The sequence below is a fragment of the Candoia aspera genome, chromosome 3 (assembly GCF_035149785.1).
Source record: "Candoia aspera isolate rCanAsp1 chromosome 3, rCanAsp1.hap2, whole genome shotgun sequence".
In the NCBI taxonomy this organism is placed as follows: Eukaryota; Metazoa; Chordata; class Lepidosauria; order Squamata; family Boidae; genus Candoia; species Candoia aspera.
In genome coordinates, this window is record NC_086155.1 from 89,283,460 (window position 1) to 89,305,639 (window position 22,180).

The 22,180-nt window shown below is 39.9% G+C and overlaps 1 protein-coding gene across 1 annotated transcript in view; it reads right to left on the bottom strand.

The window, feature by feature from the left end:
- The window catches only part of OLFM3 (olfactomedin 3), a 167,180-nt gene extending 145,599 nt beyond the window's left edge, over positions 1-21,581 (bottom strand). The window contains exon 1 of the mRNA XM_063298344.1: positions 21,133-21,581. Coding sequence (XP_063154414.1) covers positions 21,133-21,201 — 69 coding nt within the window. The 5' untranslated portion in view covers positions 21,202-21,581. The remainder of the gene's footprint in view (positions 1-21,132) is intronic.
- Positions 21,582-22,180: the final 599 nt, after the last annotated feature.

Here is a 22,180-nt window from a genome sequence, read left to right on the forward strand (position 1 = left end):
AGTAAGAACAGACCACGGAACAACGGACTGGTTTAAGATTGGGAAAGGAGTACGGCAGGGCTGTATACTCTCACCCTACCTATTCAACTTGTATGCAGAACACATCATGCGACAAGCTGGCCTTGAGGAATCCAAGGCTGGAGTTAAAATCTCTGGAAGAAACATTAACAATCTCAGATATGCAGATGATACCACTTTGATGGCTGAAAGCGAAGAGGAACTGAGGAGCCTTATGATGAAGGTGAAAGAAGAAAGTGCAAAAGCTGGCCTGCAGCTAAACCTCAAAAAAACCAAGATTATGGCAACCAGCTTGATTGATAACTGGCAAATAGAGGGAGAAAATGTAGAAGCAGTGAAAGACTTTGTATTCCTAGGTGCGAAGATTACTGCAGATGCTGACTGCAGTCAGGAAATCAGAAGATGCTTAATCCTTGGAAGAAGAGCAATGACAAATCTCGATAAAATAGTTAAGAGCAGAGACATCACACTGACAACAAAGGCCCGCATAGTTAAAGCAATGGTGTTCCCTGTAGTAACATATGGCTGCGAGAGCTGGACCATAAGGAAGGCTGAGCGAAGGAAGATCGATGCTTTTGAACTGTGGTGTTGGAGGAAAATTCTGAGAGTGCCTTGGACTGCAAGAAGATCCAACCAGTCCATCCTCCAGGAAATAAAGCCAGACTGCTCACTTGAGGGAATGATATTAAAGGCAAAACTGAAATACTTTGGCCACATAATGAGAAGACAGGACACCCTGGAGAAGATGCTGATGCTAGGGAGAGTGGAAGGCAAAAGGAAGAGGGGCCGACCAAGGGCAAGATGGATGGATGATATTCTAGAGGTGACGGACTCGTCCCTGGGGGAGCTGGGGGTGTTGACGACCGACAGGAAGCTCTGGCGTGGGCTGGTCCATGAAGTCACGAAGAGTCGGAAGCGACTAAACGAATAAACAACAACAAAAAGTTCAATATATTCCATTTAATTTTGCAGGGTTAGTCTTTATTTCTATAATATAAATTATTTCTAAAATGGTAGAATTGTTACCCTCCCACCCCCCCCCCCCAAAAAAACCTTGCAAAAGAAAAAATCCTTATTAGAAACATGGTTCATCTACCCTACAGAATCTACCTAAAATGCATTAATATTGTTAGTACTTTGGTTTAGGTCCCATTTTTATGCCCACAGATTTCATAATCCCAGAAGAGACAACTATGCCTCTGAATTTAATCGAGTTGTCAGAGCAAACAAGCTAGCATTGTTTGATTTTCAAGGATAATCAATGGGGTGGCATGAAGCTTTGGATTTCCAAAGTGAACATTTGATTCAGTCTCATGATGAATTAGGCAGCTTACAAGGCAACACAAGCTGAATTAGATAATTTTCCAAATCACTGAATAAGGGTCCATTTCAAATTTGTAGGTCAGCATTGCTGGCACCTACCTCCCACCCCTCAGTAAATGCTAAAATAATTGACTTCCATTGCATCCAAAGGAAAGTGCTTTTAAAACTGCAGCCTAAGTCTTGGGATCACCCGGCAATTTTTTATTTTTATTTTTTATGCTTCAGCTTCTTTGATATTATACTCTATGATTAGCATCTCAGCAGCACACAGCAAATTAGGAAATACAAATTAATTTTCTAATGGCTACAGTATGAATTTGTGAAGTAGAAAAATATCAATATCAGCACTTCAAGCTTCTGATAATGAAACAAATAATACAATTATGACTCCAAGTCTCAGATGTCTACTGTTATTCACAGCAGTATGGCTCTGTGCAGACATGTAGAGAATTCAGAAAACACTTTAAGTGCAAACATTCACAACTTTACAATATTTCTTCACACAAAAGTCAACTGCCTATTGTCTCTGAATGCTTAGCAAGGATCTCCAATGCATTTGAAGAACAAAGATAATATTTCCAAAACTCTTAATCACAGCTTCTATGAATGTCTAAGATCGACATATCTTTTGTTAGAAAGGATTCTTTTTAAAATTGTGGTTACTAGGTCACTAAGTCTGCCCCAGTTTATAATATGCGACAGACTGAAGTGACAGAAACTTGAGATAGTACAATATACTGTACCACAAGCACAGGAATTATTTTGCTGGTTTGGTCCAGTTTATGAGAACTGGTAGTTAAATTGTCATATACACTGCAGCTACGCCAAAAACTCATGTTTCTCCTGTTCTGTCTGGAAAAGCTGGCAGAGTAAGAAGGAAATTCTATGGCAGACAGGGATTTGACTGCATGCACAGAGCCCCAACAGGTTTGTGATTCAGGCTTGTGGACAGCTAGCTTATCCAGGCAGAGCGGGGGGAAAATGTGAGCTTGTATCATAGCTATAATTATATTGAAAATACTGGGATTTAAGCACTTAATGAAGAGTAACTGGTAATGGTTCCTTTTTAAGATGACTTGATGTGCATAATTGTGATTTATGGATGAAATGTTCCCCCAAATTTTTATATGTACATGTGCCTCTTTAGTTCTGCAAGACTGGCACAATATTGTATTATATCAACCCGCTCCTAAACAGATGTCTCACCAGTGAGTTTAGGATTGCAGCTGATGCCTTTTGACTAATAAAGCATTTGAGATTGTTTTAATTATCTAACTTGCAACATATCAACATTAAAAGGGGAGGGCAGTTAAACAAGGAAAAGACACTTTCCATCTACATTCAAGAGGGAAGTTATGCTCTGGGTCCCTTTTATGAAACAGTGCCATCTTGTGGGAACCAGGAGATGTTCCTCATCTGTTGTGGTACCTGCAGGCTTCCACAGTCTCGCTTCTGAGATCCAGATGGCCCTGACTCTCAAAGGGAATTCTTTATATAGAGGGTATTCTTTGGTCAGCTTTATATTCCAACACCATTGCATTTCTCAAGGATTTCAATTTAATTCCATGCCCACTTTTTTGCAAAACATTTAATTGTAGCGTAGTGTGCATTTAAATGTACAGCAGGAAAACAACATCATTTTTGTGTGTGGTGTTCAGCAAAAAAAAAATCTTCTAATTTGTTTTCTTTTTCATCTCATTAATCAAGTCTGTGATACAGTATATTTAGAAGGACTATGCACTTAATGAAAATAATGCAATTTTTTTCTGATTTGCATTAATATGCCTGTTAATGTTAAAGCTTTATATACAAATTGCCATTCATATAGCCATCTTGCAAGAATGAGAGGAAGAAAATAGACAAAACAACAACACCCTCCTCCCAATGATAAAACAGTACTCTTGTAATAGAAAAGAGAAAGGAAGTGTAAAATTGAATTTTAAAAAAATCCCAGCATGCATAACCATGACCATCTTGCAACTATGGTTTGAGAATTTGTGGCCCTTAAATATTTATGAGCGCTAGAAGGGTCTGCTGTTCTGTTCCAGAATCTTCTTTCCAAGTGCAACTAAACTATTATAGTTACTAGCCATCTCTTAGTGGTAGAGTATTCTGCATGTAACAGATCCCAGGTTTAGTCTCCACTATCTGCAGATAAGACTGGGAAGGATCCTTGCCTTAAATTCTGGCAGCCCATTGCTTGCTTGGCTAAATGGGCCAATGATCTGGATTGGAATAGCTCCGTGTTCTTCCTTTATAGTCCCTTTTTAAAACCACTGAAGCCAATACCCACTGCTAATGCATACAGTACAACTGAGAACTATCTATTTTCAGTGAACTTTTTCATGTTTTGAATCTACTGTCAAATTCATGGGTGATTTTAAATTTGAACATGAATGAGACTATATTGCATGATCTGTCCATTCTGTCTACACCCTAAATCATTTTATCACTCTCCATATTTCCCACTTAGTTAGATTTTTTCTTTAAAAAAACCTAAATCACATACCCTTTTGTCTTACTCCAAAGGGAAGATGTTCTAATTGATTAGACCACTGAGAAAAAATGAATTAAGAACAGAAATACGATCTTGGTGCAGAGACAGGTTTCCTGTTTTGCTTTACCTTTTAAAAAGATTTATGACAAGGTGATATAAAAAAAAATAGACAAACCAGCAGGGTAAAGTATCTACTTCTAACATCACCTTTCTTTTTAAGAATGCTTCTAATCCCTCATAAGCCCAATGGTTTATTGGAAGTGGGCCTAGAAAAGGGATAAAGATACTTGAGTACTTCAAGGGAGCTAGAGAGGGGGGTTGGAAGCAGCCACATCAAATAATTTTGGTAAATGAGTATTTTGTAACTATCCATACTCTCCAGGACAGCCACTCTGCTCATATAAAAATTCTGATGATAGCCATTATGGGTCAGATCTGAATGAGTGTCCACCAGAAAAATCCAATGTTTGTAACTAGACTGGTAGTAAAAAAAACCCTAGAAGGAGTCAGCAACAAACCATTTCCTTATTGTTCCAGAAAAACTAAATGGACATGTCCGTGAAATCACCAGGATTTGAGCTCAATAGAAATGAGATTTCGATAGAGTGAATGAACAACACAATATCTAGTCAGCACCATGGACAGAAGTATTCCCATACACTACAGGGTTAGTAAGGTTGCAGCATCAGTGTCTGGAAATGCACAATTTCCTTGATCTCACAAAGTAACTAAGAATCTGAAACAACTGCAGACACACATCTTTCCCAAGAAACACAGAGCAATATGAATCTTTGGAATTTGACTGAATAGCTGGCTGATTAGAATGTTTGATGACAGAAACATTCAGCTTAGTAAATAACATAGTTAAATGAAGTGCTTTGGTTGAGGCTGATTTAAGATGAAGATCGTTGAGCTAAATAATCATAAATCAAAGTACTCCTTTGTAACTGGGTTGTGCATTGTGTTAATGCTCACTTAGGATCAAGCAATTAGAAACCATGCTAAGTTTTTTAATATGAAGAAAAGATTGGGGCATGTATCACAGTTAGCCTGAACTCTAACATATTTTAAAGGAAATATAAGCAATTTTTAGTTACATATCATCTTTTTCAAAGAATTGGAGAAAATGTTGCTCATCTCCCTTTGTATACTTGATTAGTAATCAACAATAATTGCAACATTTTCTCCTAGCATTTGTTTGTGTTTTGAGTTTCCAAAAGCCTTATCATAACAGCAACAGCATTTGATATTTTCAAAATATTTTTTTATGTGTATTGATGGTAACCAGCTGCCTGCATTATCAGGAGTAAGGAACATTTATCTCAGTCTCTCTCATTCATTTAAGCAAGTGCATAGAGGGTGGCAGAATTAATCTATTAGGTGCCTCCAACTTCCATGGGCCATAGCCAAGGCACATTAATCAGGGTTACGGTTTGTTCATTTTTTAGCACATGTTAATTATCCATTATGATTAAATGTCAGTGGAAGAAGACCCTATGACTGTTGGGAAATAAAGGGATGTATCTTGCAAGTAAGATGTCAGACTCAATAAAGGAGTCCCAGATTCAAGTCCTCAGTCACAGAACAGCTGAATGTCACGATCTCTAGGTCCAAACAACTTGACAGGGTTGCAAAATGTGTGGCCAAGGAGCTGCACATGACCCATACACATGCACTGGTGGCTTTCAGAGTCTGGGTCCTTTTTTCCTTTTGTGGGGTATTACAAGGGCAAAATTTAACCTCTCAAAACTCCTGAACCCCTCACTCAGAAAGGGCTCCGTCTTGTCACTTTTGGAGTGAGTACATCAGCATGCTAAACCAAGTCAGACATGGCCCTTGAGCCAATGCAAGTTTTGCGGAAAAATGAGAAAACACCCACCATCATTTTGAGCTCCTAGAGGAAAGAAAGGAGCTATCGCAGAAGAACAAATTACATGAAATTTATCTTAGCTGTGATAAACACTAGAGATTATTTCCTTCCCTACAAGATTTCTACCAATAGCATTTCAGTCCTTTTCAAAGGAATATAGGTAATCCAATGCTACATTTGCATGAAAGATTATATTTGATATTATTCCAATGAAGTGTCAAATTTGAAGATATTAGTTGAATTTTCACAGTACCCTCTGCTTCACTGCCACTATTTGTTTGTTTGTTTATTAATATTTGTTATATACTAGATTAAAGAAAGAAGGATTGTAGAAGTTTTGTTTGAATCTCAGATTGAACGATGATACTTCAGACAGATTCTGTGTTTCTTCAAGCTGAAGCAAAATTCCATTCAAACCAACCAAATCCAAATTCGAATCTTTCCATAAGTTTAACAGTGATTTTTGCTGACAAGGTCTGCAAAACCAAAATTACTTTGCTTTTGCTTTTTCTTACATGGGAAACATAAAGATGGGGATAAGGGAGGAAGAAGGGGAGGAAAGTGACTGACAGGCCTCCCTTTTAAACAGAGGAAGCATTTTAGCAGGACTCTTCAAACACTGTCCTTCCAGAGAGAGAAGCTGAATCTTATTTAATACTAACTTGCATTTGATTCTCTGCTCTTTGTTATCTTTATTTTATCAAAACATTTTGGAGAAGTAGGTATCTTTTACAGATTGTGCTCTTTCTTGTTTCTTCTACCTAATCCTCATTTGCCCAATAAGTTCTTATTCCTATTTTATTTATTTGTTTGTTTGTTTGTTTATTAAATTTCTCTGCTGCCCATCTCATGTACGACGACTCTGGGCAGCTTACAGTAGTAAAAATGACAGACCACTAACAATTCAATATAAATACATAAAAAATACAAATATAAATACGAAGTGTAAAATATCAAATATAGAATGGAAAATATAAAATTCAAGATGGGAAGATTTTAACCTTGATTAAAGGTTAACAGGGCCTCACAGGGCCAACCACCCCCATGAATAGCTGTCTCCTCTCCCATCCCAGGCCAGGTGGCATAGCCATGTTTTTACTTCCTTCCGAAAGGCCAGGAGAGTGGGGGCCTGTCTTACCCCCAGGGGTAGCTTGTTCCAAAGGCCGGGTGCCATGGCAGAGAAGGCCCTCTTCCTGGACCCTACCAATCAGCAGTCCCTCATGGACAGGGTCTGCAACATGCCCTCTTTGCCTGACCGGGTGGGACGGTCGATGTAACAGGGGTGAGGCGGTCCCTCAGGTAACCTGGAATCTTCGCAATCCTTTTCCTAAATCCTTCCTTTTCTGTTTCAGTACATTAATGTACAACACTTCCTCCTCCTACATCTAATAGTCAAGATTCACTACTCTTGTTGTTTCAAACAGCTCCAATATATAACCATTCATTACCCAGATAACCACAAAAGATGCATGTATGTATATGTGTGTGCTAGGTGTTTTATACTTCTTTTCCCACTATAAAATCAATTTTTTGTACCTGGATAAAAAGCTGCTATATCTATCCCGTTATAATTGGCAGGCTTTGTGACAAGCTGCACATCTACGACAGGACAGTACATATTTCAAAAATGATTGGGAAAAAGTTCTTCACTTCTTGTGCAAACACAGGATATTTCTGCTATTTGCTAAAGGGGCCCATCTTTTATTAAGCTTCTAGGTGAGCCTTAAAAAAGTTGGGCTGCTCTAATGAATTGCAGAGATCTACACTGCTCATGTGAGGTCTGAAGCATTTCCTCTAAATCATCTTTGAAGCACGCACTGCCAAACTGTATAAAACCTGCTGCATTTATAAAAATTGCTCGCTAAACAATAGGGAAATTAGCAAAAACATTTCCTCTACCTATTCCCAAATGGCGAAGATTTTGCTTGCCAAAACCCCCAGTAGCTAACAATTTGAGATGTGGATTGCTCAATCTTTATTCTCAGAAGTACTACCAGAACTTCAGATTTAAGCCAGTTGTGCCCCAAACAAAGAAAATGATAGGCACTTTCCTTTTTAAAAAGAAAATCAAAGCTAAAATCAAACAAAAACTTTTGCCTATTAATCTTACATTTGACAGATTTCACCCTTTCCAAAGCACGACCTGTACATTGCACCCAAGTATTTAAATATAAGAAAGCTGCTGCAATATGTTTACTTCCAATGATACTTAACAGGAAGAGGAGCAAGGAAAGTGGAGGATTCATGGTTGGTGGGGGCAGGGCTGGGGGGGAAGGAAAGAGGCAGCAGAAAAGAATAATCCCCTTCCTTTTTTCTGCCCCTCACTCCCCTGACAACAGCAGCCTAAGCAAACCACTGCCCCTCTGCTAGCCTTGTTTTGGCAAGGGGAAAGCTGAGAGGACCAGCATTTTCCAAGTGACGCATTTTCTCCCCATCCCAAGAACAGCAGGAAAGCACATTGTCAGGGAGGGAGGGTAAGGAAGAACCTTTTCATTTGGCCCCAGCTAAAACCATCCCCCTTTCAAATACATTCAAGTCAGTTGGGTTATTTTCACACTAGGGTCTAAATCAAATATTTTTGCTGGTGCCCACCCCTAGCAAAAACCTTAATTTTTCATGGTTTTGTTTTCCATGTTCAAAATGTATGTTCAGAACACATGTAAATGCAAACCAAAACTGTGTTAAGTTATTTAAGTAAATATACAACAAGGCAAATAATTAACCTGAACTGGATATCGCACACAATTCGTCACTAAATATACACCAACATCAATAAATACTCATATTGATATTGACTGCTATGACAGATCTCTTTCATTTGTTTTCAAATAGCCCCCCTTACTGATAGAGTGGGTTTCTTTCTATCAGTTTATATGGAGAAGGGGTGATTCCCTTTCCTTGTTCCCCCCTGCACGTGCTCCCTTAGAGATCTCCCCCAGGTGACCAAAGTGCCCTCCAATGCCAAATCTGGGGCTCTGGGGCAGGACCAAAAAATAAAATCAGTTGCGTTACAAGAAATCAACTCACGCAGCACTGAATTACTCCCAATAAGGATAAATACACAGATCAATACTAATAAAAAATCAGTCTCCAAAGTGGACAATCTCAGTATTACATGCATTTCAAATGTATAAAGAATGATTGTTTTATACGCTATTGGAAAGCTATATTCCATCCCATTATGATGCAGCCTAGGATAAAGTGTGAGCCTAGTTAACCATTTCTGAATGCCTTTTTCCCTTGATCTAGAGGATTTAAGGGACCACATATAGGAAGGTAGATATATTGATATATGCAATATTTATGATTTACTGTAATATTTTCTGACTGGAACAAAATTTGTTTGGTGATAACGTGGTTGTATGGGACTAGTGGGCACATTTAGAAATTTGGGAGCCTTACAAAGTAGCTGTCATGGTGGGTATTAGTCATCAAGCTCCCATTTACCAGAATGCAAACCATTCCCTCAAGTCTCACAGGATGCCTCCATTTACTAGCCCAGCTTGCTTCTGTAATTTGGAGAACAAATGGGCAAACAAGGCATTAAGTGGCGTCCCCTATCACTTCAGTGCCACATATCCTGGAAATAAAGACTGTGTTTGGGGTTGGTGCTTTGCTTTACAGGATGCTAGCTTGCCAAAATTTATTTTAAAGAATTTAAAAATAAGAGGAGAGAGAGGAGAAGAGGAGGGGCACTCAGTCTTGCAGACACTGAGAAAGTATCCTCAAACATATGACACCTGAAGGTACCATACTGAGAACTAAAACTAATCTTTAAATAGCACACCTTCTTCCATAAAATGCACACTGCTTTTCAGTCTTCCCTTAGTTACTTGATGCATGGTGTAAGCCCTTCTCAGGGATTTGTCCAAACCTGCAAGAGCCTGAAACTGGATAAATGACAAGATCATGCATGGTGACCTTTTCTCTTCCATCCTCTCATCCCATTTCCCCTGACTATTATTCTTTCCAACCTCCACACATTCATCTCAATAGCCAGAAGGAGACCTACATTTGCAAGCATTTCTACTTGGGCACAGTTCCCCTTTACATCTCTTCCCTTCACATGGCAAGGTAGGGAAAGCATCCACCAAAGCACCTTTTCTGCCAAGATTTTCACTGCCATTCAGTAGTTTCTTCCAATGCATTCCTCCTAGAGAAGATCCAGGGATTTCAGCTCCAGGACTCCCCAGACAACACTGTCACCTGAACACATTCAGAGAGGGCTAGATTACCTGCTCTAAAGGAAATTCAGAGGGAGAAAAAGGAGGTGTGGGAGAATCAGCAATCAGTTGCTACCTCTTTGTGATTACAGTTTCATAGTGATGCCCATCATCTGATAGCCATTGAGGCATTTATAAAATTACAGATGAAAGAACTCCTGAATAATTAGAAAAGATAAACTGATTGTTATTGAATAAGATAGCCCTATCAGTCATGGTCTTTCCTGACTGATGAATCATATAGAAAAACTCCATATGGCCATTTGAAAAACGAAGGAACGTTCCAGAACAGCAAATTATACTGCATGCATGAACAAGCTTTAGTAGAAGTAACTATAATATAAGGAAACGATAAAGACCTGTTTCCAGAGAATTGATGGAAATGAAAACAAATGCCCCATAGCTATCGATGCAATATTAAATAATTGTTTGCTATTAAATCTTTTTTTATTATTTATGCCAAGGGGAGGGGAACTGGTTTTTAAAAACAAATTCCCAAATGGACAGTAAAAGCCTTTTGGAATTAATACATCAGTTGTAAAATAATGATGCTAAATGCCCCAAATGAGTCTAGACAGCCATGATTCAAGGAAAAGTCATTACCAAAGACAATACTTGAAGGCAAGCCAAGAGCAAGTGTATATTTGAATGGTTGTCATGAATAACTCTGAAATGCAAAGGACCTTCCTTTCAAGCACTTTTCTAAAGCACACCCAAATGCATTTATGTAGCGATTTTAAAAAAGAAAAAAGAAAAATATCAAGGAAACACATTAATCATTTTTGTATTACCATGGATCCAAAACTGAACATTTTCATTTTAGCAGAAATCTGCAATCTTGGGTTTGGAAGCAAATCTCTTCTAGAACCTCAGGAAGCACCACTGAGGCAACTCTTCTGACAAGGGGTCCACCAAAAGAACTTTCAGGGCAGCAGTTACTCCCAGCAGAGAATCCCTAGGGAGTTGCCATCCGACAACATTTGGGACTCACTGTTGGAAATCACTTTCTAAGTGACTGCATTTCTCCTCTAGCAGAATTGCTCTATAGCAGGATTGGGCAGCCTTTCAACCAGCCAAGGACTGCAACATGGATGATGTGATTGGGAAGAGAGGGAATTTTTAAGGATTTTTTGTTGTTTTACTGATATGCCAGTTTATGAATTATAATGCGGTTTTCACCTGTCCCACCTTAAAATGCAGTCAGTTTTTAAGCAATCTTGATTACAGAAGATGCCAAAGGCACAAAAAGAGTCATCATGGGAAGTATGCAGCTCTCAAACTGCAGGTTGCCCACCTCTGTTCTTTAGCTGTTGCAGAGAAAATTCCTTTGCCCCAGATCTTAGGATTCTCTCCCTGACTTCATGCAGCTTTGGAGAAACACCACCATTATCAACCCCAATATTATTATTCTATGCATTTAACTGCATTTTAATTGTGTGGTTTATAAATGTAATTATTGTTATTACCATTATTGACTGCCTGAATCACTGTAAGTCAGTTTCCCATGCTTTTCTGTTATAGGAATTCTACACATACAGTAGTAAGCATTAATGAAAGCAAGTAACAAACATGAAAAGGCTATTCAAGACTACTACATTAAAAAAAAAAGAAGTCATGTCAGGTATTTAGGATCCAGGACATTTACTACTGATTAGGCTGGAAATAAACTGGGCATCAATGAAGATCAGAACTAATGTTTTCTCTGAGGTCTAATTAATAATCACTGGAAGAGAACTGGACATTCAGTATAGCTTCCAAGTAGCCTTCACAGAAAGCCTCTCATACATTATTGTAATTCAGCAAGAGAGTTTAGAAGTATAGATAACAGGAGATAAATCCATTATCAGGCCTGGCTTACCAAATGAAACCTTGCCCGGATCTTGGGATGCAAGATCGTCACAGTTTAAAAAGGATAAATATTTAGAGCAGGGATTTTCAAACTCTTTCAGGAACCTGTCGCTTTAAAAAAACAACCTCCAGAACCCCTGATAGAGTGGGGCTTCTGAATGTCAGCTGACAAGACCCCTCCCCTTTAGCTTAGGGACTAAGGGAAAAAATACTTACAGGAGTTTCTTTTTTACCCTAGTCCTTGAGGAAAGTTTTTTTTTTCCCCTTTAGTGCCATGGAACCCACCATTCAAGTCTTCAAAGAACCTTAGGGGTCTGTGGGACCCAGTGTGAAACCCCCCAGTTTATAGCATCTTGATTTTTCCTCTGAAGAGAAAGAAAAGGAGGAGAAGAATTAGGAGGAGGAAGAAGAGGGAGAAGGAGAAGGAACAGCAGCACAAACTAGATTTTCACCTCAAAACTTAATATGCTAAAGTTTTGGCTTAGTTCTAGCCTTAATCAAGTATAATACATTCTGCACTTGAGTTTTCTTTTTCTTTTTCCTTCTCTCTCTTTAATAAAAATAATTCAAAGGAACAATTACTCTGAAAACTGCCTGAAAGATTGAAAGTGAATATTTCAAGTTTAACCTTGTTTTACTAATGCCTGAAAGCGATCACTTGGTGGCCATCCAAATACCTTTCATGAACTAAGCACTCTATTCTCTCCGGACATATATCTCTATCACAACATTGATAACCTTTTCTGACACCTTGCTTGGCTGTCTCAGGAGAGACCAAATGGGCACAAAGGCTGAATTATATTCACGCTGCTTCTAGTGACCCTTCAAGACTGCAGGGCATGTTGAAGAAGCTTAAAATACAGTTTTTGATGCTAGTTAAAAGTGTAGCGAATAAGTACAAAATTCTAAGATAGAGATGTCTATGATATGGATTAATTCATTGGCACAGATGCATAGGGTCTCTTCCCATAGTTTCTGTCCCAACCTTTTGGTAATGTACTAATGCAAAGATCCTCTCTGTATGTGACAAATGGTCTGACTGCTGCTTAATCCACATTCGTAACATAGGAAATTGCCTTGCCAAGCAAAATTAGCAGTGCACCAAGTTGGAGAAGACTGGTCTACACAAAGAAACAGTGGCTGTGCAGGATTTCAGATATGGGTCAGTCCTAGCCTGACCTGGAGATTAGGAATGGACTTTCCCCATTTTCCTCTCTATATATTGCAATATGTTCCTTAGCTTTTAATAAAAGATATGATGGTGAACAGCTTCCTTGAAAGATCACATGGGAGGGCCAAGGCCCACTGTGGCTGACCCTGGTCTCAGCATAAACCTTTATATTTAATTTTCATATTGTATTATTAACAGAGGGCAGGCAATTGGGTACAAACATGATTATAGATATTCCTTTTATAGTTTTGCTTTAAATGAACTTTATGATGCTTATTCCCAAATAAAGTGGTAGCAAAACCATACTTATGAGTGTGTATCTATAGCCAAGCATAAAATACAAACTCCACATAGTCAGAGAATGAAGACATGAAATGAAGCAGATTACGCACATGTTGACATACACAGGCTATTAGAGAAGAAAAATCTCCCCTGCATTTGGCTTCAAATTATCAAATCAGCGTTTGATAGATATAGTCATGCAACAACAACACATTTTTAATTTGTTCAAAGTGGAAAGGACAAGTTCTCAGCCTTTTGTCTTAGCAGAAGATACTTCTTCTATCATTTATGTTTGTCCTATTTAAATAATTCAATAGCTGGTGTGAAAGTAATTTTCTTAGAAGAGAAGGAAACTAATTTTGAAAAATTGCCTAAGACAAAACTAAGTTTATTTTATCTAGGAGCTACATATTGCCTCGTGCCTCTCTCCACACATTCCCAGAATGTAGCACAAAACATTCAGTGCCAGTGAGGCCATGGCTTCTCTGACACCCCATCAAGGAAGTCAGGCAACTGAGTCAAATTAAGTAATATATATTTCAATCAAACTCTGGTTAAGCCAACCTCAAATCAAGGGTTATGAAACTGCCTTTATAAAAGAATCAAGAATGCATTTTAAAGTATGGCCTTTGGTTCTTATGCAACCATTTAGTCAAAGGTGAAATTAAATGGTACACACTTTTCCCAATGATGTGGGAAGGTATGGTTTGGAAGCATGGAAGTTTGAGGTTTTGCATGGACCAGTCCTGGTTTATGAGCCAGACTATGGTTTAACATTACATGCATGCCTCCTGAATAAAAGGCAGGATATGAATCTAACAAACAAATACTACCATAGAACATGAATTCAGTATTATTAGATGGACTTCCCATAAAAGGGCTCACATATCTGAGGCACCTTCCCTATCATTAGTGCAATTTACAATGCCACCACTACATCTGTGCAAGATTGTTGTACAACAGAGATTCGGGGTCTGGTGACTTGTAGGTTTATTGGGACTATAAGTTCCATAATTCCAAACCAAAAATGGGTAGAAGGTGCCAGTTGCTTCTAGAAGCCTTAGACTTTGAGCTACTATCGGAAAAGAAAACTCTTTATTTCTGTGGGAATGTGGGACTATTTGGGGGAAAAAAGGTATAGTTGTAAGCCAATTGTTTCAAGTACTGTCACAAATTTCACTGGGTGAGGTCACTATATCTCAAAGTCACTACATTTACCTCAAAGTAGTTATGCAAATTAGCTTAGTTAATGATACCTGTTAAGTTCTAAATAGGTCTGACTGAGATGTTTCATGGAAACATGTTTGATTGCATTTCACTGTGGGCAAAACTTAATATTTTCTTCTAAGACCATGGCAAATGAACTTGCTCTGGTGCTGGTCTGTTAATTTTCCAAAAGTAAACCTTCAGAAACAAAGTGGTTTGTGGTAAACTGCAAATTTCAGGGCTGGACTATGTCATAAATCCCTTTCTGTTCTGCAAAATACTAATACTGTTGAAAAAGTACTAGGCCATGCCCATAATTGTCAGATTGGGATGGTCTTGGGAAAAAAAAAAGATTCTAATGTTCTCTGAAACACTCCATCCCTAGTGTGCTTAAACTCAGTCAACTTCCATCCCAATTACCAAAACTATAAATGTGCATTATAGGTGTGCAAAATGTTGAAACATCCCATGTAGTTCCGACCTCACCGGAAGAATCCAACAGCCTATTCTGAATTTACAGAAAGTATTCCAAGTTTAAAAAGAGGCATTCCAACTGGGAAATGTTAAGTCAAAGTGACCTGTTCTTATGATGGAACATTTTCAGAAGGGCCATTCCAGCCTTTGCTGTACACTTTGATTCACATTGCATACATCAAGATTCTGCAGCATTCTTGGGGCCAACTGCCATTCCTGGCTTTAGCCTGGTAAACTCAAGGGTCATACTTTAAAAAGTAACCAGGACCAGAATAACCGTGGGGGTCAGATGAAAAACTAAATTTGATATCATTTTTAAATTGAAATTGAACTAAAATTAAATTCATGCAACCACATTTGGTAATCCACATACAAGCTCTCCGATTCCTAAAGGAAGTGATTACAATATGGAATTCTGCCACTTGGCAGAAATTCCAAAACTGATAACGTCCAAGTCATAGTTGTGCAAAACAGTCTGATATCTAATATGCTATATGTTTCAGTGCTTTCCATAAAATTAAATTAACTCACTAGAAAAAGGAAGCAACACCTTTACAGACACATGGAACTAGTCTTCCAGTGAAGTGAGTGGGAAAAGCCTTGCAAGCTTCCATGTGTGTGGTGATGCCTTTCATCTGAATGGAATCTCTACAGATCCCTCCTGAAAAGTAGCCTTATATTGAATCAGACCAGTGGTACATTTAGTCTAATCTTAGTGACATTGACTGGAAGTGGCTCTTTGGGGATTCAGACAGGAATCTTTCTAGCCCTATCCAGCAGGGACCAAACCTGGCACAGCCACAGCACTTTCTAAACCTTCAGGTTCAAGCTAGTGCCGACTCCTTCTGTTCTCCTTCTGACTGAGTGACAGTTTACCTTGGGAGATCTTTGTAGCATAGCCAACCTACTGAACACTGAGCACCAAGGTCAGCAGAAGCACTCTATGCTTTCCAGAAAATAGCACAGAGATGCCATCTAGCAGTGACACTTAGGAATTTCCAGATTTTGAACATTTCTTCCATTTGAGATATCACTCCATAACACAACATCTAGTACATAATGTTATGTTTCTCATCATAACCCTTCAATTCCAGTTTGATGTTTTGCCTAAGATCCCAACAATACCCGGAGAAGAAAATAATGTCCCTGAACTATATTATTAGAGTGAAAAAATACCTTTTCATGGTAGTCAAAGAAATGGAAATTCCTATCAGGTTTAATTAATACATGCTGTACTTCAGCCGAAGTACTCAAAGAAGACTTGAACTTATTTGCCAGCATTTAAGACTTGTGAAAAATAGAGGTGCTTTTTCATTAATGGCTAAGTGCAGCTTATGCAATGCTCTACTGAAAATAGGGAAAATTTAACCCAACCTTGACATGAAATCCTGTAGAGAATAAATTAAAAAAAAAAAACTGAACCTGTGTAAGTGGACCTTAATTATGGCAATATACAAACACTGTGTCAGAGTTAACCTTAGAGGATCTAAAGGCATTTAAATACCTCTATGCCTTGAATTTCTGTATCTGTAGAACTTGCCTAAGCATTTTAAGAATCCATGTGAGGTCTCTTGATTTTTTTTTTTAAATGGTGAGTGATACATCTTAAAGAGCAGTGTTGTCCAGCATGTCTGCGTAGCTGATCTGCATAGAACTATAAGCAGGTCATATCCAGTGGAAATAAGCACAAGTTTATCATATAGCATGAGCCTCTAACAACTTATTTTCCATGTTACTATAACAAGTACCTAAATGATAGCTTTCGATTACCTGCTTTAAAAAAAATGCAATACCCCTAACTCTCAACTTTGAGCGTATGCATTTTCTACACATGCAGGTGAGGGACAGTTTGGTATAGTGGTTAAAGGTACTGAGGTAGAAACTAGGTGACTATGAGTTCTAGTCCTGCTTTAGGAGCAAAGCCAGATGGGTGACTTTGGGCCACTGTCTCTCAGCCATAGGAAGAAGGCAAGGGCAAGCCACTTCTGAAAAGCATTGCCAAGAAAACTGCCTGGACTTGTCCCTGTAGCCCTCAAGACTGAGAACTGACTGAAACGCAAAAATAAGTAAACCAAAACTACCCAACCTGTGAAATGAATGAAATTCAATACTTCTGAGAAATTAAAAGAATTTTGCTGGGGGCGGATTCTAATTTTGTTGTAGCTGTTCTCTGCCTAGGTTTAGAAAATTCCAGGAGGATTTAGTTAAAGTGAAATCATTGGATAAAGTGACTCTTCTTTTTAAAGTTGTTTTCTTCCACCTTTCTATCCAGGAAGGTCCCTATGGTGGCTTACATAACACAGCTCACTATGGTAACATTGAGATTGCTTTTAACCCCTTTTGTAATGTTAAAATAGTGTTCCGATATTCTCTGATGTGCCATGATATTCCCTAATGTGCCATGTACAGAATGAAAGGTCACTGCTGCCATTTATAATCTCTCCATATAATAAAAAGCACAATCTCAAATGCCTGAAGCAGGAAAAAATAGCTTTTGCCCCTATTTCTCATCCTTGCTCATTTACATTGCTGCCTGGATAACATGTGAATTCTTTCCCATCTCTATGAACTAGACATCTCAGGGCCAAACTAAGCAACAAAGTATAATATACCAGTGGAGGTTGGAAAGCAGCTGATTTTTTGTCAGCCTCCTGCTTCTCGCCACTGGCTTGCTGTTTGTCTTCCCCAAATTTCTCACTTCTGTTTTTACCACCCACGGAATTAAAAAAAGGAATATAAATCTCTTTTACCTGTTCATGGAAGTGTATGGGAAGAAGGCAATTTTGAACAGAAAATTCTCTTCCCTCTACCAAAACTCACACCTCCCAATAGGGAGAGGCCCACAGCTTGGTGGCAGAAGACGTTTGGCACATGGGAGATACCAGGCTTAGTTTTCGGAGTTTCCAAGTAGGACTACAATGGCAGGCTCCTGCTTAAAAATCCTTGGAGAACCACTGTCAGTAAGAACAAATAATACTGTGCTAAGTGATCCAATGTTCTGCATCACTCTAAGGTAGCATTCTATGTTTGTACGGATAATTTTCATAAGAAGGTTGTCCAAGTCATCTGGGATCTGACATTTCTTCTGCCTTTGTCCATCCTGCTGCTATCTAGATTTGCCAGATTGCAAATCACATAGTTTCCAACGACCATGCTAGTTGGGAACGATGGGTGCTGTAATACGGCATATCTAGATTGGAGAACGTTGGTCTAGTCTGCCCTTAGGTTTGGCTGGGGAAAAGCCTGTTTGGCTTCAATCCCAAATTCATTTCTCTTCAACACTGACTGAGCCACACATATTGCCTTCCCATTATGGCTTCATGCTTTCTCCCTTCCTCACTGTTTTACATAAATGTGAGAGAACATTTATGCCTAGGAAATGTCCAGACCATTTTGTTCATCTGGTGAAATGGGTGCAATGCACACGAATTTATGCCATGAGAATTGTAATTATTTCAAAGTTTGATTACACTTTGTTGGGATTTTTATACTGTTTGTTATAGTAGATCAAGAGTGCCAAAAGTATGGCCAACAGGCTACAGGTGGCTTGCCAGTACCCTTTTGTAGCCCCATAGCCCCCAAAAAGTGGGTGAGCCCAAAAATATGGTCCATTTTATTGTTGTTTCTTGAGGTTTGGAAATAGGTTAAGGGAGCTTAAATCTTGCACAGTTGTAAACCATGATTTCACCCCATAAGAAGCCAGAGAAACCTAAAACAATGGGGCATGGACCCACCTATTTTTGACTGTGACCCTCAGTATTTTATATTTATTTATTTATTATTTTCTGTCCCGCCTTTATTATTTTTATAAATAACTCAAGGCGGCAAACATACCTAATACTCCTTCCTCCTCCTATTTCCCCCACAACAACAATCCTGTGAGGTGGGTTGGGCTGAGAAAGAGGGACTGGCCCAAGGTCACCCAGCCGGCTTTCATGCCTAAGGCAGAACTAGAACTCTCAGTCTCCTGGTTTCTAGTTCATTGCCTTCACCACTAGACCAAACTGACTCTACAAAGCCTTCAAGCTCATGGAAATTATGCTTATCTTCATCAGATTAACAAGCTCAACTTTACAACAATTCCATTTCAACTAATCCTACATTTAATTATTTACCATTTACAACAGCAACTTCAAAAAAACATTGAGATGCCTTTTCAAAATTTTGGTGAGGCAGAAAAATATTAATAACAGCCATTTTCTAGATGATAAAATTGAGGTCACAGACTATGTGGCATTGTTTCTTTAAGGGAGTTCCTACACTGGCCTTCTTTGAAGTATTGCGGCACCTCACAATAAAGTGCATCAAACATAAAGTTGTCTGTAGCCTAAAAATCAATGCATTAAGTGGGGTGGGGTAAATTCAGTTTGGGAGGACAAGAGAATTCCCTGTTCTAGCTAAAAAGAACCTCAGATTCTCATAGCCACAGCACAAGCAACTGAGAGATGCATATACAACGCTTGTCCACACAGTGGCTCAGATTATCATTCAGATGCTCAGCAAAGCTTAAGCCATCCCCTACCCCATTTCTTTGTTTTTATCAGGGCTCAGCTTTGCTCTAAGTGGAGAAGTCCCAAAACACAGACAGGGATATGACCAAGATTCTTTCCTTTTCAGTCTGAACAGAATGCATGATGGTCTTTCACAAAAATTTGTCCTTACAAATTACAGTCAAACAGTAAGTCTACCCTATCATGAAATCAGCAGTACTGCAGGTACACATTTTCCAAATAACGGCCTCTAGGTATTTATGATGTGTGATTTCCCATTTGCCTCCCTCCTTATTCCATCATGATTCCCAGTAAACTGCTTTCAACTCAAAGCTCAATTGCCAGGTTGAAGTCCATGTTTTCAGGGTGAACAATTCTGACATCTCCCAAGACACAAAACATGCTCTGTTTTGCATGTCAAATGCCTCTAAACTGCATGTTGGCACACACAACGAGCAGAACACATACAATGCTGAAGACCTGTAATTATTATTTTTTTTCAAGTGTATCCCCCCGTATATATCTAATGCAAATTGTTCACTAAAAACTTTGGGGTTTATGCCAAACAGCACATGGTACATGCATAACACTGGGCCTACTACAGTTCAGTGATCTCTTCCCAATACATTTGGATGAGACTTGTTTTTCAGGATCTGATGGAATGATTTTCAGATAGTCAAATGGCATTGTACAAAACCATATTTATTGGTTTTTAAAAGTGTACATCATTCCAGTAAAGCAAAACATTTTTAAATGTACACATTGATCTGAAAAAAAAAAAAGTATCTTCTGCAACCTGGAGGGAACAGCAGTCACACATGAGCCCCCCTTCTTTCCCTGCGATAAAAAGGCACATGTTTTCTATTTCAACTCCTGCTCCTATTTTTGGAGTATTTCATGCATTCTCTGATGGCTATAAATAACCCACCCCTCACCAATCGCTTGGCTATCCTAGTGTCCATTCTAGCTGGCACCCGGGACAGCTTCCAGAGTCTAACAGGGATGGCATTATCCCAAGGGGGGAACCCATTCCATCCTAGTGCTCATTTCCAACCTATTCATCATTGGCCTAATTTCTCAATAAATCTGCCATCCCACAAAAGAAACTTGTATTAAGAGATGATGGAAAAGTCCATCTTTCCTTAAGGAAAAAAAAATGGTTAGTTTGGTTTTGTTGCATTTTCTTTTAACAGGAAAAAAAAAAGGAGTAAGTGCCACTGTAGTTCCAGCTGTTGGAGAAGATAAGCTGCAGCCTCCTTGTGTTGCTAACCTCCCTGGTCACTTTCCAACATTACGTGCAAAAACACACACACAAGTACGTAGTGCTCAAAAACAATAAAACAGGTAGGTTCGAGGTATATTGGCTTTGAGAAGCGTGACCACATTTCTGGCAAAAACTACAAGACCTTAGTGGATCCGATGGCACTAAATAAATTAATTAAATGCGCTTAAAATCTCACCCCCCTCTCCGCCGCCGCGTCCCATCCTCTTTTTTTTTCTTTCTGAAAAACTACCCCTGCCAAAAGCACGCACATATATATACCAGAGATCCGCATTGCTTCTTCCATCAAAAGCATCAGGCGAGGGTGGGGGTGGGGGGGAGACTGAAAACAACAACTTGCAGAGGAGCCCTATTTCAAAGTAGTGCCCGAGGTAGCCTGGCATAGGGTGGGGAAAGAGAGAGGATCTAAAGGGGACAGTTTGTCTGAGTGGCGGAGGCTTTCTCCTACCTTGGAAGGATCCAGCCCAGCCAGGAGAGCCAAAAGCAAGAGGTTGAGAATCCGGGCGGAAGGCTGCATGCTGCTCCCGGGCTGCTCGGCGACCGCTGCTCTTCTCCTCCTCCTCCTCCCTTGGACTCTCCTTCATTCAGTCACTGCAGGGACCCCTGTAGTCAGTTACACTTTCTGCACGCCCGCCTGCCTGCCACAGCCAGAATGCTGGGAGCAGCGGCGGCGGCAGCTCGAGGGGCGCTCATTCATTCCGCAGGCATCCTTCTTAGGCGAAGGGGCGGGAGGTACCCAGTCCAAAAAAGCAGCGGAAGGTAGGCGGTAGGGTGGGTAGGCTAGCGGGATGGCCGCTGGCGCACGTCCCGCAGGCGCCTCCAGCTCCCTTCTCCGTCACCAGCCAGCCCACCCCGAAGAAAAGTTTGCGCGTCGGACCCGACAGAAGCGGGAGGCAAGCCTGCGCTTTGGCCAACGCGGATGTGACATCACCGCCGCCCTGGGGGGGACGGTCACCGGGTGGGGAGGGAAGGCTCTCTGGGAAAGGTTAATTAGTCGCAAGAGACCGCGCGGAAGGCGAGGCGGGAGTTGGGCTTCCTCACTTGGGGGCAAACCACTCTGCCGAAGTGGCCGTGGGACTTCCCGCGCCTCCCTCCCTCCCCGCCTGCCTTCAGGAGCCTGGCGGCTCAACCTTAGGGCCCATTGAGTTGAGGGATGGGAAGCTATAAAAGATTTGCAGCCCTCTCACTGGCTGTTACCCTCTTTGAATCAAATGCAGATCAAAAAGTAATCACAGTGGAAAGCCAGAGCTATTCAAAAGGCAATTGGAAAGGGGGTGTGGCTGGGAAAGTCAGCCAACTAATGAGAACCTAGCTCAGGGAAGATGCCACCTTAAATGAAGGAGTAGTAAGAGCAGCAAGGGAGGGTTCAGCAGATTTCCTGCTGTATCATTGCCAATCAGCCACTTCCAACTTTAGTTAGAACTGGACAGATTAGACGGGCGTGTCCTTTGTACATGGAAGGCTTCAACCCCTGGCATCTCAAGACAAGTTCGGGA